This window comes from Acartia tonsa, chromosome 13, assembly GCF_053477335.1.
Source record: "Acartia tonsa isolate MP-2025a chromosome 13, ASM5347733v1, whole genome shotgun sequence".
NCBI classification, from domain to species: Eukaryota; Metazoa; Arthropoda; class Copepoda; order Calanoida; family Acartiidae; genus Acartia; species Acartia tonsa.
The window spans coordinates 5,737,275-5,752,245 of NC_137272.1; the positions used below are offsets into that span (position 1 = coordinate 5,737,275).

Sequence of the window (14,971 nt, forward strand, 5' to 3'; positions counted from 1 at the left end):
TTTGAATTTGCCTATTCTATTTGAATTAGATTCCTATTACGATAAGGCATGAAGTAAAGCGTTTCTATAATTACAAGTATCCTATTTTAAAGCATTGTTGTGTATGGATGTTTTCATTCTTGCTTTATAGATTATTTTAATGATATAACAATCATATGATAACTTGCTTAATATGTGTTTTTAATTCTAGTTGGTGATAAGTTATACTTACATGTATATGAATAGATATCAATTTTAAGCCACAATATTTTGAATATTTTGTTATTTGAGTCAATTTATTATCTTTCATTCGGATATTTCCGTCTGTTATAAATAGCACTGATCGTTAGTGTATGTATGTTAGAATCTTCCTATCGAGTTTAAAAGCTTGTAAGTTAAACGTCCATTTTATTGTCTTTTAATTGCAAGTGTTAAGTGTTCTTTGTGATATATTGTTTAAATAGCTGAATTAAAAGGTCGTTTCCTAGGAAAATTAGACACTATATATGGTTGAAGCTAGGGATCTCTATAATTACGTTGGAAGATAAAACTAAGTACAAATATGGTTTTATTTTAATATTAAAAGCAAAGTTTTAATATATGCATTTAATATAATTTGTCATATAATATTTTAGCCTGTTTTTGCTTCGATAATTAAAGACACAATTGAACTTGTTTCTTTAATTCTATAGGAAAATGGCTGTATCAAATGAAGCAAGTAATAGGTAAAGTACAAATTCATTTTATTTCAAAATAAGCAAAGGGTGAAGAATTTCTGTGCTAGACAAAGCACTTCAAGAGAAATCGCCAGTTATGCTTTTTGGGAATCCCTTTTGATAAAGGCAAAAATTTACAAAAGGTCTAATTTACAAATGGTCTAATGCTACAAAATGTCTAATATTACAAAAGATTAAATGCTACAAAAAAGCCTTGCAACATATCATAGACGGGTTATGTTAGGTTATATGACTAGGAGACCAAGCGCCATCGGCTAGGCAGGCTAGGGGTTCGCTGCGGCCATGTTAAAAGTATGAAAATGACTGATTAAAAATTCGTGGATTTTAATTTACAAAAAGTGGTTGGAAGATTTTTACTTTTCAAATTTTTTGTTTAAATTTTTATGTGTAAGACTATAATTCTTAAGTAATTGTTAAGAGGCTATTTTATAACCGGGCTTTTTTTGTACCAGAGGCTAATGTGATCAAGGTTATTAACATTAGACCTTTTTTAGGATTAGGTCTTTTGTAGCATTAGATCTTTAGCAGCAACACAATTATTTTAGGACACTAAAAAGACTAACTGACAGTGAATTTGAATCCTACCAAGAAAATGGATTTATCAAGCTATCAAATCTTCTATCGGTGGAGGAGTTTTCTCAAATTTGTGCCGAGTATGACGACCTTTTTGCTAGGTTTGTTCAGAATCTTTAATAATTAAATATTTTTATTGAAAATAGTGGAGTAACAATCCTTTACATAAAGTGGTAAGGCTTTTTGTTTGTAGGTTAAAATCTTTTTAAATGAGTGTCTTATGTTAATGTGATAGTTTTATGCAAATTTCTTATACACAATACCTTATTGAATCCAAATACCCAAAATGCTCTTGTAGCATGAACGATTCACTGACAGACAGAAGAAAGTTGTATACCGGATACCTTTTGTTAAGGGTTATCTGTCGATAACAATAATAGTCGATAATAGCATAATAGGGTTACAGACTGACGGACGGAGGGATGGACAAACAAACTTTGAAGGGTATCCTATACTTTTCTTTGTATGTATGTAGGAAGCAAGAAGAACAGGGTAAAATGGAGGCAAAATGGAAGGGCGATTGGTCAAAGGATAACTCAAAAGAAAAAACAGGTATTAAAAATGAAATCATTTGTTATTTACTATAAAAATATCATATTGATACAGTTAAATACATTTGTGTAACCTTTTTCATTAGGCAGGTTCCTTTTCTCATATTTTCTCTATGAGTAAATTTAGGTGGCGGGGTTGGGGGTGGGACGAGTTAATCTTCCACTTTCCATTTTAGTTCTAAAAAGAAATAGTAGAAAAATTGTGATGCAATTTTTTCTATGTAAGTAGAGACAAACATTTCCTGCACCGATGAGAAACTTTACAGATAGACATCCTGTTACCTATATATGGGTAATTTTAAAGTGTTGTAATATTTTTTTATATAGGAAAATCAGTTTTATCTATCCACAATCTCCAACAGCATAGCGGAGTTTTTACAAAGTTTATCACAAACTCAGGTAAACAATACAATCCTAAATTTCATTACATAAAGTAGTAAGATATTTTTGTCTGAAACTTAAGATTTCAATAACTTATTTTTTCTGAAGTTGATTCTTCAATAACTTCTCAATAACTCATTGAGTTCTCCTGTTTCAGGGAAGCGTTTCATAGGTTTAGGGTTATTAATTTTAAATCTTAAGCCTAAGGATGGTTTTAGGCTTTTTTTGTCCGCTTCATACCTACCCCTTTAAATACAGAGGCCTTAGTGGCAGCTGTTAGTATGAGGTATAGTCCTATAACCGATGGGACCACTTTTTCCTCTACGTTTTTTCATGGTAAAACTCTATTCTAATCCTGTGTGGCACTCCTAATCTAATTAATCTTTACCTGATATACCAATTAACTAATTATCATTTGCTTTTAAATTTTTGTTTTTATCTGTGTTTTTTATCCTAACTTCCTTATTTGTCTTATTTAATTTCTTTTTTAAATGCAAGCAGGAAAAAGTTAATACACTGCATATATTATAAATCAATTCAGAAAAATCACGAAATCAATACGAGTTTTTCAGCTGTTTTAAGGGGAACCCATATAATTGACGACCTCTCCATTTAGCCCCCAAATAATATTTTAGTTTTATTTCGCCTGTTGGTTATACCTTATTCTTGGTAGAAAGACAACCACCTTTAAAATTGTATTTAAGAACAACATTAAATGTTTCAGCTGTTCTTGACTGTTTGGAAGATATTATAGGAGATGGAATTATTCTACATCATACAAAGGTATTGTTATTTAGGCCTCTAATGGTTCACTGGTTATACCCTTCAATTTTAATTTAATCTTTAAAAGAAAATATTTACACTTGAGGGCGAGGTTGGAGGCTATTCAGCTTGGTAGGGTTAAGGTAACCACCCTAAAAGTTTCTATAAACCTTCTAGTGAGATATCATATTATTTTTTTATAGTGATGATCAATGCAAAGTTATGATCTTTTTTCAAGTTGTCCATAGATTAAATCTAAACAATTTGACATCTTAAGGCCAAGGCATTCCTTTCATGCTTACTTCCATTATCATTCCTTTTTAATGCAGTATGTTTACATCTAAAATAAATTATATTGAATAAATGAATTAAGACTTCCATATTACACATTTATAAAAACAACAACTAATATGATAAACAAGGATGACAACATCCCAAGTAGTGAAGCACAAAAAATATGGTCTGCAGAATTACAGTGTTATGATGCTTAAGTGTCATAAAATCTAGATGTAAACATAGAAAAATAGAAATCACAAAACCTTTCATGTAAAATAATATGGCCGACAGAATGACGGACTAAATATTTTTTTTTGGGTGCTCATTGACAAACGAACGGACATTTTAAATTAAAAAGTAGCTTCGCTACATAAAAATATTTTTAAAGGCTCATTTGAAACCACCAAGAGAGGGTGCCGCCTTTCCCTCCCACCAAGATTTTCATTACTTTCCTTACAGGTAAATAGTATTTATCTATCCATATATCTATCTATTTATCTATCTATCTATCTCACTAGGATTTTCATAATTTTCCTTAAATGTAAAATATCTATCTTTCTATCTTTCTTTAACCAAAAATAGGCCTTATACATTGACCAATGCATGGTAAATGTATACTGGCCTATCATTGGTCTTTGTATTGTATGACGTATTTTTTTATTAGGAACAGTTTAATAGTATCTAACCAGAGTGCATAGGGTTTTTGCCAAAGGGGTGTATTTTTAAAGGGGTGAAAAAAGAGAAAAGCAGACCTTCCCAATTAAAATTTCAAGGTGGGGTTGAACCCAGGAATAAGGTATAACCAACAAGCGAAATAAACCTAAAATAATATTTGGGGGACAAATGTAGAGGTCGTCAATTTTACGATGTGTTGCCCCCCAACGACAGCTGAAAAACACGTATAGGTTTCGTCATTTTTTTCCGAATTAATTTCGTTATTGGTAGAGGCTGGGTTGAACCTCCTTACACCTATTATGTAACTCATCTAATAGTGATCATTATTGTGTCAAACTGTTGTATAATTCCAAAATACACCTTTAAGAATTTTATTAAAGATGTAATCTATATTCCTTTAAAAGTCTAAGACTTGTATACTAATTTTTTTATTTTTTATTATAGCATAGAAACTCTATAATTATAAATATCCGTTCGTTCGTTCCTCCGTGTGTCATAATTGAAATGAAAGAAACAGGAATTTCTTGGCTGAGGTTCAAGAAATGAGCTTCCATTATATAATTAGCTGTTTGGTTTTTTTTCTTTCGTATATTCTATTTGCACATGCATAATTTATTTGTGCTTGACTACTCTCATGGATGTTGACATCCTGTTTTTTTAGAGCTTATTTGGATAGATTAGATTAAGCTGCTATAATCGATACATAATTATTTGGATGATACCCCAGATTGATACTCTTAGCCGGCTAAAATAACGATGGCCCCTTTATCCCACCCCTCCCCTCCTACTGGATGAAGGAACTGACCAATAAAAGAGCAACCTAAATTCACGACAAATTTTCCACTCAATGTATCCACGTATTATATATCTATTGCTGCTATCTACAATTATAGCCGCATCGCCCCTAGACTCTAGGGTGATAATGGAAAAGTGTTAGAAAATAGCCTAAAACCATCAAATGACATAGAAAGATTCCTAGAAAAGAACTCCTTATAAGTTCTGCCATTTACTACTTTATATTAAAGGATAATCTGGTAAGCCGAGCGTTCTCGGCCCACGGGGTAACGAGTTCGGATTCAACGAGCCCTAGCCTTTAATTATTCTACTAAACAAACAAGCAGGATTCAATCATACAGAAATTATATATTTAAACTGAATAATATTTACAAGTTATGTTTACTATATATATACAACAAAATATAACAATGGTTAGGTTTGAAGGGGGTGTGGGGCGCTAGGGCTTAGCTCCCGACGGTAGACAGGCTGTGGGGGCAGCGGTGGTAAAAGGGGAGGCAACGCCTCCCGGTTATATAAGCGCGTGAGGGACTCGTGATAGTTGCATGTTTGAGTCCCCTCCCCACATTTAGGCAGGCTAGTTTGACCGCTGGGTGCGGGGTCAACAGCGGTCATGAGATAGATGGTGATATAATAGGATTAGTGCAGGGGGTTTGTTATCATAAGTCACAGCAAAGCAACTCTGTAAACGGCCTGTCCGTCTGGGTGTCGTATTACCACAACCTCCCCTTCAAGGGTTGCGTGGCTCCTGAGCCACCAGGCCTTGAACCTGGGGATACGACAGCCTATGCCTGCGCCGGACAGGCAGTTCTTGGGGCACAGCTCGATGGAGGACAGCTCGGGCTACACAGGCTCCCTGGGACACTCGTTGCTCGGTCTGACTGTGGTTGGTGATCAGCATTGTCAGCTCCTGGTTGACTTCTAGGCGTGGGTTGGCGACGGCCAAGCCTCGCCGCTGGAAATTTTGCCTCGTCTGCAGGATCAGTTCTGTCTCGGCTGGTAGCTGGACACGGAGGCCTAGGCAGACTCTGGTGGTTCCTAAGGGTGGAATGGTGATGGCAAAGGGTGCATAGAACTCCATGGGGGCACCTGCTTGATTCAGGTTGCTTGGTCTCCTAGCTCCTACCCGGATGGGGATGGCTGTCATCAGCAGGGGGCACATGGCTTCTTCTTCTTCTTCTGGGGCGGCCTCTTCCATCGCAGTGGCTGGCTCTTCTCCTACAGGCTCGCTGCTGGCTGGCAGGTTCTCCATGTCCGCGTCAGGGTTCCAGATGGCATCTCTGAGTGGCTCTGGAGCGGGCGGCGGCGGCGGTGGTTCGTTGGGCTGCTCCTGCAGGTTCTCCTCTACTGGGTCACGATCTTGGCCGCTAGGCTGTGGGGCGGCTGCGGCTGGCTGGTGCACTGGGAGCTCTCCTGGGTTGCTAGCTGCGGGCGCCGCCGCTCCAACTGGCAGCTCGGTGGCATCCTCGTCGCCGTCCATGTCAACTTGGATGTCTGCTGGGATCTGGTGGGCAGTCACATCTCCAGTGTATTTGCGCAGTCGGCCTACATGCGCGGTAACTTCTGAGATCCTGGTTACTGGAGAGGCAGGTTTAATGACATAATGGACTTCTGTAGCTTTCCTCACTACTTTCCAGGGGCCAGTCCATCTCTTGGTAATCTTGGCTGCCTTCCCTGGCACCAGGCGGGGGGCCAGGTACCAGACCAAGTCTCCAACCTCATACTTGGCCGTGCCTTCGTAAGCTGCCGCGCTCCTCCTGATGGCTCCCTCCTCCTTCTGCTGGATGGCATCATACACTGCATAGTAGCGCTGCAAGAGAGCTTGGACGTTGGCTGGAACTGAAGCATATTCGGTCTCTGGCAGCCGTAGTACCATGTCCACCGGAAGTTTGGCCTCTCTCCCAAAGAAGGCCAGGAACGGGGTCACGCCAGTGGATCTGCAGGCCTTGGTGTTGTATGCGAAGGCGATGGCAGGCAGGTGTGGCTCCCAGTTGTTATCGTCTCTGTCTAGGAACAGGCGCATGCCTGTGTTGAGCGTCCTATGAAACCTCTCCACTCGGTTGGACTGCGGGTTGTAGGGTGGTGGATGTGTCAGGCCAATCTCAAGCCTGGAGGCCAGTTCCTGGAATACCTGGCCGGTAAATTCCATTCCATTGTCGGAATGGATCTTCAGGGGGCATCCGAACGTGGCCAAGTGGCGGTGCAACAGGGCTTCAGCCACCGTGAAGGTGCGCTTGTTGGGGATGGCGTAGAGGCTGACAAACCGGCTGAATCCATCTTGGCAGGTGAGGATGTAGCGGTTCCCAGCTGGGGTCTCTGGCAGTGGCCCCACCAGGTTGATGAATAGGACTTGCTGTGGATACCCCTGGCGGGAGGGCACGTGGATCCCCTGCTTCAGCCTCTCCTTGGTAACTTTCTGGACTCACTCAGGGCAGGTTTGTACCATCAGGCGGACGTCACGGGCCAGGTTGGGCCACCAGAAGTGCATGGCAACGCGGGCGATAGTTGCGTCCATCCCAAAGTGCCCAGCCATGGGGGTCCCATGGGCTAGAAAGAACGCGTCCTGCTGGAGGGCCGAAGGCAGCAGGTATCTTGTCCTCTCTCCTGTCAGAGTCCGGTCAGTGGTGGTGAGGCAGCCATGCTCGTCAAGCCCCAGGGCTGGGAAGCGGCTGGCGTACTGCTGCTCGTCTCGTTCCTTGCCACGCAGCTCAGCCTTGGTTGGGGCTTTGCCATCAGCCACCCATTGGCGGACACGGAGCAGGAGGGGGTCCTGTGTCTGGGCCTCCAATACTCTAGCTGGATCCAGTCGGGCGGCAGGAGGCCGGCTAGCTGCGGACTCCCCTAGCTGGCAAAGGTTGTGGATATACTCAGCCTGCTCTGCTAATTCTTCGGCGCTAGCCGTTGGCATGTTGGCATCTTCCCGGCGGCTGAGGGCGTCGGCGTTGGTATTCTGGGTGCCAGGCCTGTGGCAGACGGTAAAGTTTAAGGCCGCTAGCTCCTCCTGCCAGCGGGCCACCATCCCTGTGGATGTGTTCAGTGATTTCATCTGTAGCAAGGCAGAGGAATCAGTGTTGATCTGGAAGCTGCGGTAGGACAAGATGCCGTGGAATTTTCGGATCCCATACATAATGGCGGCCATCTCTCCCTTCCAGGATGGGTAGCGCGTCTCAGGGTCGGTTGTCTTGCGCCCCACGGCGGCAATCAGCCTCTCCTTGCCCTCCTGACATTGACTCAGTATGGCAGAGATGGCGCGGCTGCTGAAATCTGTGGTGAGCTGGAACACCGCTGGCAAATCAAACCTGGGCGGCGCTCGGATGGGGGCCTTGCGGAACTTGTCCTTGAGTTGCAGCAGCTGGGCTTCCATCTCAGGTGTCCAGGTTAGGGCCTTGGCCGTCTTCTGTCGATTCATCTCGTAGGTGAGGTCTGCATACTCTGGGATGAACAGGCGGTAGTATCCAAAGAACCCCAGCAACGCCAGCAAATCCTTGGGGGTGCTAGGGGCTGGCCAGTCCAATATACGGTCAATATAGTCCTCTTGCATGGCTATCCCCTCACGGCTGAGGGTGTGGCCCAGATAATCCACCTTGGATCGGAACAGCTTGGTCTTGGCTGGCTTGAGGCGGATCCCTCCCCTGCGGTGGGCTTCCAAGACCTCTCGGAGCCTGGCCAGGTGGGCCCAGGTATCCTGGTGGAAGGTCAGGACGTCGTCAAGGTATGACTGGAGGTTGGCTGTGCCTAGTGGGTTTAGGACCCCTGCAATAAACCTGGAATAGACAGACGGTGCCGTAGCCAGGCCAAAGGGCATCCTTTTCCATTGATACAAGCCCCTGGGGGTGGTGAAGGCGGTGCAGGGCCGGCTGTCCTCGGACACACGGATGGTGTAGTATGCGGCCACTGCGTCTAAAGCACTGTAGACACGGTGCCCGCCAGCTCGTTCCACCAACTGCTGGATCCTAGGCAAGGGGTAGCTGTCCAGCTCCAGACACTTGTTGAGGGCTCTGTAGTCGACGGCCCAGCGGGTGCTCCCGTCCTTCTTCTTGATGGGCACCAGGGGGCTGCTCCAGGCGGAGTCTGACGGCTCTATAACTCCCTCCTGTAGCCAGGTGTCCAGTTGTTTCTCCAGTTCAGCCTCTTGCCGCGGGTTCAGATCCCTAAATCTCTGGCGGATCGGCTGGGTCCCTGGCTTGAGGCGCAGCTGCAACTCAACCACATCTGTGCAGCCGGGGGTAGAATTGGAGAAGACGTCCCTGTATTCTGACAACATAGTCCAGACCTCCTTCTTGAGCAAGGGGTCCTTGCGTAGGAACTCATTGTCTTCCATCTCCAGGGCCTCCCACAACTCCTGCATGTCTATAGGCTCAGCAGGTTCTTGGAACGAGTGGAGACGCGGGGGAGGCGTATCAGAGACCTCTAGAATGTCAGGTTTGACCAGCTCCCCTGCCACTGGGAGGCCAGCATCCAGCAAGAGGGGCACCTCCCCCTCATTGACCACCAGTACTCTAAACACAGTGGCAGAGCCAGGCCTGTGGGCATACAGGCCCTCTGGAATAACAAGATCCTCCCCAAACCTCTGTTCTGGGGCAGCTAGTTGGATGGCATCCTTGGTGCGATGGCCTACTAGCTCAACAGGGACCGCCATAACCCCGCGGCCAGGCAGGACCACCCGCTTGGCTGTGCGGAGCTGGGGTGGCTGGCCATCAGTTGGAGTGACAGCGCTTAGCCTATACGTGGCTGGTGCAGGGTCAGCTTTGGCTCCGGGACCCACCGGCCGCGACTTGACGGGCTCGGCTTCTGGAGGGGCTGACGTGTCGGAGCCAGGTGTGGCTCCGAGGGCGTCCGGCCACGATTTGACGGGCTCGGCGCTGGGAGAGGCCAAAGTGCTGGGTCCAGCTTTGGCTCCGTGGACGTCCGGCCGCGACTTGACGGGCACGGCGCCGGGAGAGGCTGGGGCCTGAGAGTTGAGTGTGGCTCCGGGTACATCAGACCGCGACTTGACGGGTCTGGACTCGGGCTTGGCTGGTGGACTGGCTGGAGGTCCCAGGTAGAGGGGGCCAGGTGGACACGGCTGGCCGTTGATAAAGGTGTCGGCGGAGAAGATTGGTTCTGGAGGGCTGGCAATCTCAGGAAACGTTGTTGGCAGGCTCTCCCTCGGCACCTTGGGCACTGGGGGCAACCCCATGGCTAGCAGGTTAGCTCCCTTGTGTGCGTTGAGCTCAGCGTCCACCCAGTGTGTGCCTTTCTCAACCACACGCGGCTGCTCAGGCAGGGGGCCTGGCAGGGGCCCCTCATAGCTTAACTCTCTCTCGGCTGTCTCCCGGTCAATGGGGACGCCACGGAGTGGGATAAACTCCCCACGCACCCACAAGCAAGGTGGTTGCATGTCGAAACAGAGCCTAGTTCCGAACTCCTTGAGAAAATACCCTCCTAGGTTCAGAGGGTGTGAGAGGTTCCGGACCACAGTCACGTGGTATAGATGGAGTATAAGAGTGTGTGAGACTGCCATATATAACTCTTTTAACTTTCCTATTACCTGGAGGGGCTGGCCTTCCTCATTAGCAGTCAGGATCTGGGTGTTGTCCGGAATCAACATGCGTTGCACGCCCATCGCGTGCATGAGGTGCTCAGAAATTACAGCAGACCCTGGTACACGGTTGCCAGAATCAATCATGGCATCAACCTGTTCATGCTGGGCAGGGTCAGGGGTAGGAAACCTCACCCTGACATGGCAGGGGAAGTGGAGGTCCTGCCCTTGAGACAAGGGGGCCTCTCGTTCGGCTGGGGTTGGCAGAAACTTTGGTGGTGGCCGAACCGCAGCTATGGTGGTATCGCTTACCATGGTGGCTTAGACTGTAGCTTCGAATCACTAGAACTTATTAATTATCACTTGGTCAACAATTTTATATTTATTCTTATCACTTGGTTGACATTTATACACACTTATGTGTTGTTATCACTAGGAGCTCTAGGTGTGATTCTGGAAGCACTGGCAGCAGGGAATGTCCGTCCTGCAAGGTTCAGAGAGGTGACGGCGGTAGGGAATGACCCGTCCTACAGCGCCGCTGGTTCGAATCCCGAAAATGGCGGCAGGGAATGGCCCGTCCTGCAGCGCCTCGGGTTCGAATCCTGGGAGGCAGCGGCAGGGAATGTCCCGTCCTGCCGTGCCTGTGGCTCAAAATCTGCTATCCGTCGCAGTGGTAGGGCTTACTTGTGTGCTGAAGCTTCGCAGCCACACATTGCCTTCTTAGGGAGACCAGCACCCAGCTGTCTGTCTCGTAGGTTTGGCCTGGGTGTCCTGGGGCTTGTCCCAGCTACACTTGCCAATTTAGACTCAGTTCTGTAGCCGTCTGAGCTAAATTATCCGATTGCCGTGGCTGCGCACCTAGCGCTACTCCTACACGACACGGAAAAAGCGTCTTAACTGGCGCTTTTAGCAGGCTAAATCTGCTTGCCGTAGGCCAGAGGCCCACATATTGCGTTCAAAATGATGGAAATTCGACCTAAAAAGGCCGTCTCACGGGTCAGTTGGCGGCTGATTGTCCCCTTACTTGCCAAAGGGTCCAATCAGAGGTAGAATAGGCTAGTTTCTGTAAGGCTCGATTGAAACACGCTGACACCAAGTTCTGGTAAGCCGAGCGTTCTCGGCCCACGGGGTAACGAGTTCGGATTCAACGAGCCCTAGCCTTTAATTATTCTACTAAACAAACAAGCAGGATTCAATCATACAGAAATTATATATTTAAACTGAATAATATTTACAAGTTATGTTTACTATATATATACAACAAAATATAACAATGGTTAGGTTTGAAGGGGGTGTGGGGCGCTAGGGCTTAGCTCCCGACGGTAGACAGGCTGTGGGGGCAGTGGTGGTAAAAGGGGAGGCAACGCCTCCCGGTTATATAAGCGCGTGAGGGACTCGTGATAGTTGCATGTTTGAGTCCCCTCCCCACATTTAGGCAGGCTAGTTTGACCGCTGGTTGCGGGGTCAACAGCGGTCATGAGATAGATGGTGATATAATAGGATTAGTGCAGGGGGTTTGTTATCATAAGTCACAGCGAAGCAACTCTGTAAACGGCCTGTCCGTCTGGGTGTCGTATTACCACAATAACAATTTAAGGGACGACAGTATGGTAGCAGTGTTTCTTCATTTGGAGGACACCAACAAACAAAATGGTGGCTTGGCTGTTTTCCCCGGTTCTCATAAGTAAGATATTTTGTTGAGTATCTCTCTTTTATATAACAACAATTGGCTACGCCTCTAGAGACCCATAGGGCACTGGAGGTAAAAAGGGGGCCGGAGGGTTAAGTTAAACATCAAATTTTAAGAAAATAATTAAATTAAACATTCTCTTTTGACGTATAAGAATCTTGACTGTAAAGAAGAACCTTATCAGTTTAGCGGTTATATAAAGTATATATCTCCCTATTATCATATATTGGCAGAAAAATAAGAGCAAGAGAATTAAAATTCTTGAATCTTGTTTTACTTTTTCTTCTATTTGTTAGGATTATTTTGATAATACAAGAACATATTATTAATATATTTTGTTGCTATTATATAAAGTAGTAAGCTTTTTTATCTGTATCAAAGAAAATCGCTATCTGCTGAACCGATATGGTTCTCTCTTTCAGTGAAGCTTCTTATAGGTCCAGGAAAGGTTAATAACTATTTTAGGGAAGGGTATCTTCAATCTTCCAAGAGAAATCGCCCATAGAAAAAAAAATACCTGCAAAATTCTCACTTTTCTTTTTCAAAACTTTCCCTTCTTTATATGCCCCTAGAGGTTGTTAGGGGCGTAGCCACTTGTCAAATTAAAACTAAGGGATAAATATATTTCTTATATATCTTATATTTAAAAAACACGAAACCTCATATTATATTCTTTTGTAAAAAAAAATCTCGCAACCTTTCACTTTTTCTAGGCTTGGTGGACAAGAAAATGTTTCAACAGTTCCTGGAGTTTATTTTCTAGATCAAAATAAATGGAATATTGGTAAAATCAATCTATATCCAAAAATATTAAAATATAAATAAATAAAATAAGACAAGTTTTGTTAGCACTTGCCTTCATTTTGATATCTGTGGAAAGGTGATTTCTTAAAACCTATTTATTGATATATCCTTCTAGAAAATGGTACTAAGATCGAAGCTAAAGCTGGTGATATAGTAATATTTCATTACCAACTAGTTCATGCAAGTTATCCTAACAAGTCTGATATCCCGAGAAGAATGTTTCTATTACAGGTGAGTATCTTAAGATATTATATACTTTGATGTTTCATCTACGTATATTTTATGTATCTATGGGTGTTTCTATAATTGTATCAATGTATCTAGCAATGTATCTATTGATGATCTTTTAATGTATCTATCAATGTATATATTGTAGTATCCATTGATGTATATATCAATGTATCTATTGATGTATCTATGTATGTATATATCAATGTATCTATCGATGTATCTATCGATGTATCTATCGATGTATCTATCGATGTATCTATCGATGTATCTATCGATGTATCTATCGATGTATCTATCGATGTATCTATCGATGTATCTATCGATGTATCTATCGATGTATCTATCGATGTATCTATCAATGTATCTTTCAATGTATCTATTGATGTATCCATCTATGTATCTATCGATTAATCTACCAATGTATCTATCAATTTATCTATTGATGTATTTATCTTGTAACTATCTTGTATCTATCGATGTATCTATCGATGAATCTATCGATGTATCTATCAATGTATCAATCAATGTAAATATCGATTTATCTATCGATTTATCTATCAATGTATATATCAATGTATCTATCAATGAATCTACAAATGTTTCTTTCGATGTATCAATTGATGTTTATATCAATGTGTCTATTGATGTATCTAACACCATATCCATTAACATTGTATCTATATGGATGTATCTTTTGATGTAACTATCAATGATGCAAATATTGTATCTAAAAATATTTCTGATAATGTTTCTACAGATGTATATTATTTTTCTATATCAACCTAATTGTAGGTGGCAGGTTCCAATGATGTCCCTCTGACCAGTCAGCACAGGTCACCTGGAGCAGGCCTGGTACTGAGAGGAAGGGCTATGGCCACCAGAGCTGATCTAGATATGAGACATATTGATAATTCTACACAATAATGTTTTTAAGAAGATATTTCAAAATACTACATATTAACTTTATTTAATTTTACTTGATTTCTGTCTTAACTCTGTATCGTTAAAAATTTAAATAGCTTCATGCTTTTAAAATAAAATATCAATAATCTTTTGTTTAAACCAAAAAAGCTAAATATTCATTTTTCAATATCAATATCTTAGTTTTTTATCATGATTTATTAAAATTTAAATTAGATTACAAATAATTTCTCCAATATTCATAGTTTTAAAAAGATGATTGCTAATTTTTGTTGTTGTAAGTATATGTATATTCAAAAAAGCATATCAATAAAGTTCTACTATTTGAACAAAAATCTAATTAATTACCTAAATAAGTTTCAGTTGTCATTACGATTAAAAAACATTATGATTAACCCCTTACAGTCGGGCCCCTTGCCGCACCTTAATCAGTCGAAGGGGGGGGGGGCGTTCAAAGCCCCCCCCTATTATCTCAGTTCCTATTAGAGCTAGAGGGCTAAAATTTTTTTGTGGAAGTCCCCTGTGTTATGATGAATTTCCGACCCTAAGTAAGTCAAGGTCACTTTTCGCTTCCTTCACCCTTTTATTTGACAACCTTTGTTTTTAGGTCCTTTTTTACTTATAAATTTCAAACGGCTGTAATTTTTTTATTTTTGAAGCTAGAATAAAATTTTTTTTGCAGAAAATGTTTATCTTTATGTAAATTTTATATTTGAAATATCAAAATATAATTTCAGCTGCCGCAGCTGTACTTGGCAGCTGCCAGCCGCCGCAGTCGGCGGTCGGCGGGAAAACGGCGGCGGATCTTTATGAAATTTTAATACATTATGTAGACATGTAAGATAAGCTTAAGTTTGAAATTTGAAGTCTCTAAGTCAAAAATTGCGGCCACAGGAGCCTTTTAAAGATTTCTGGAGACCTGGAGGATCAGGACCTGCAGGATCATACCTGGAACCTAAAATTGACTTGAACACCTGTATTTAATATCAGAATGTACTACTAGAGGATATTTTAGTATTTTGGTAAGATAAAATGCTTTGTTTAAGTCAAAAAAATATGTTTGCTCTTTACCTGG

At 42.8% G+C, this 14,971-nt stretch overlaps 1 protein-coding gene across 1 annotated transcript; it reads left to right on the top strand.

Moving 5' to 3' along the window:
- Window positions 1–268: 268 nt before the first annotated feature.
- LOC145334953 (putative alpha-ketoglutarate-dependent hypophosphite dioxygenase) lies at window positions 269–14,231 on the top strand. The gene is made up of 11 exons (XM_080180593.1): window positions 269–369; window positions 672–704; window positions 1,262–1,390; window positions 1,765–1,841; window positions 2,168–2,239; window positions 2,946–3,004; window positions 3,648–3,718; window positions 11,848–11,934; window positions 12,654–12,724; window positions 12,860–12,975; window positions 13,768–14,231. Exons 2-11 carry the CDS (start codon window positions 676–678, stop codon window positions 13,897–13,899), a joined length of 843 nt encoding a protein of 280 aa, XP_080036719.1. The 5' UTR covers window positions 269–369; window positions 672–675; the 3' UTR covers window positions 13,900–14,231.
- The last annotated feature ends 740 nt before the right edge of the window (window positions 14,232–14,971 follow it).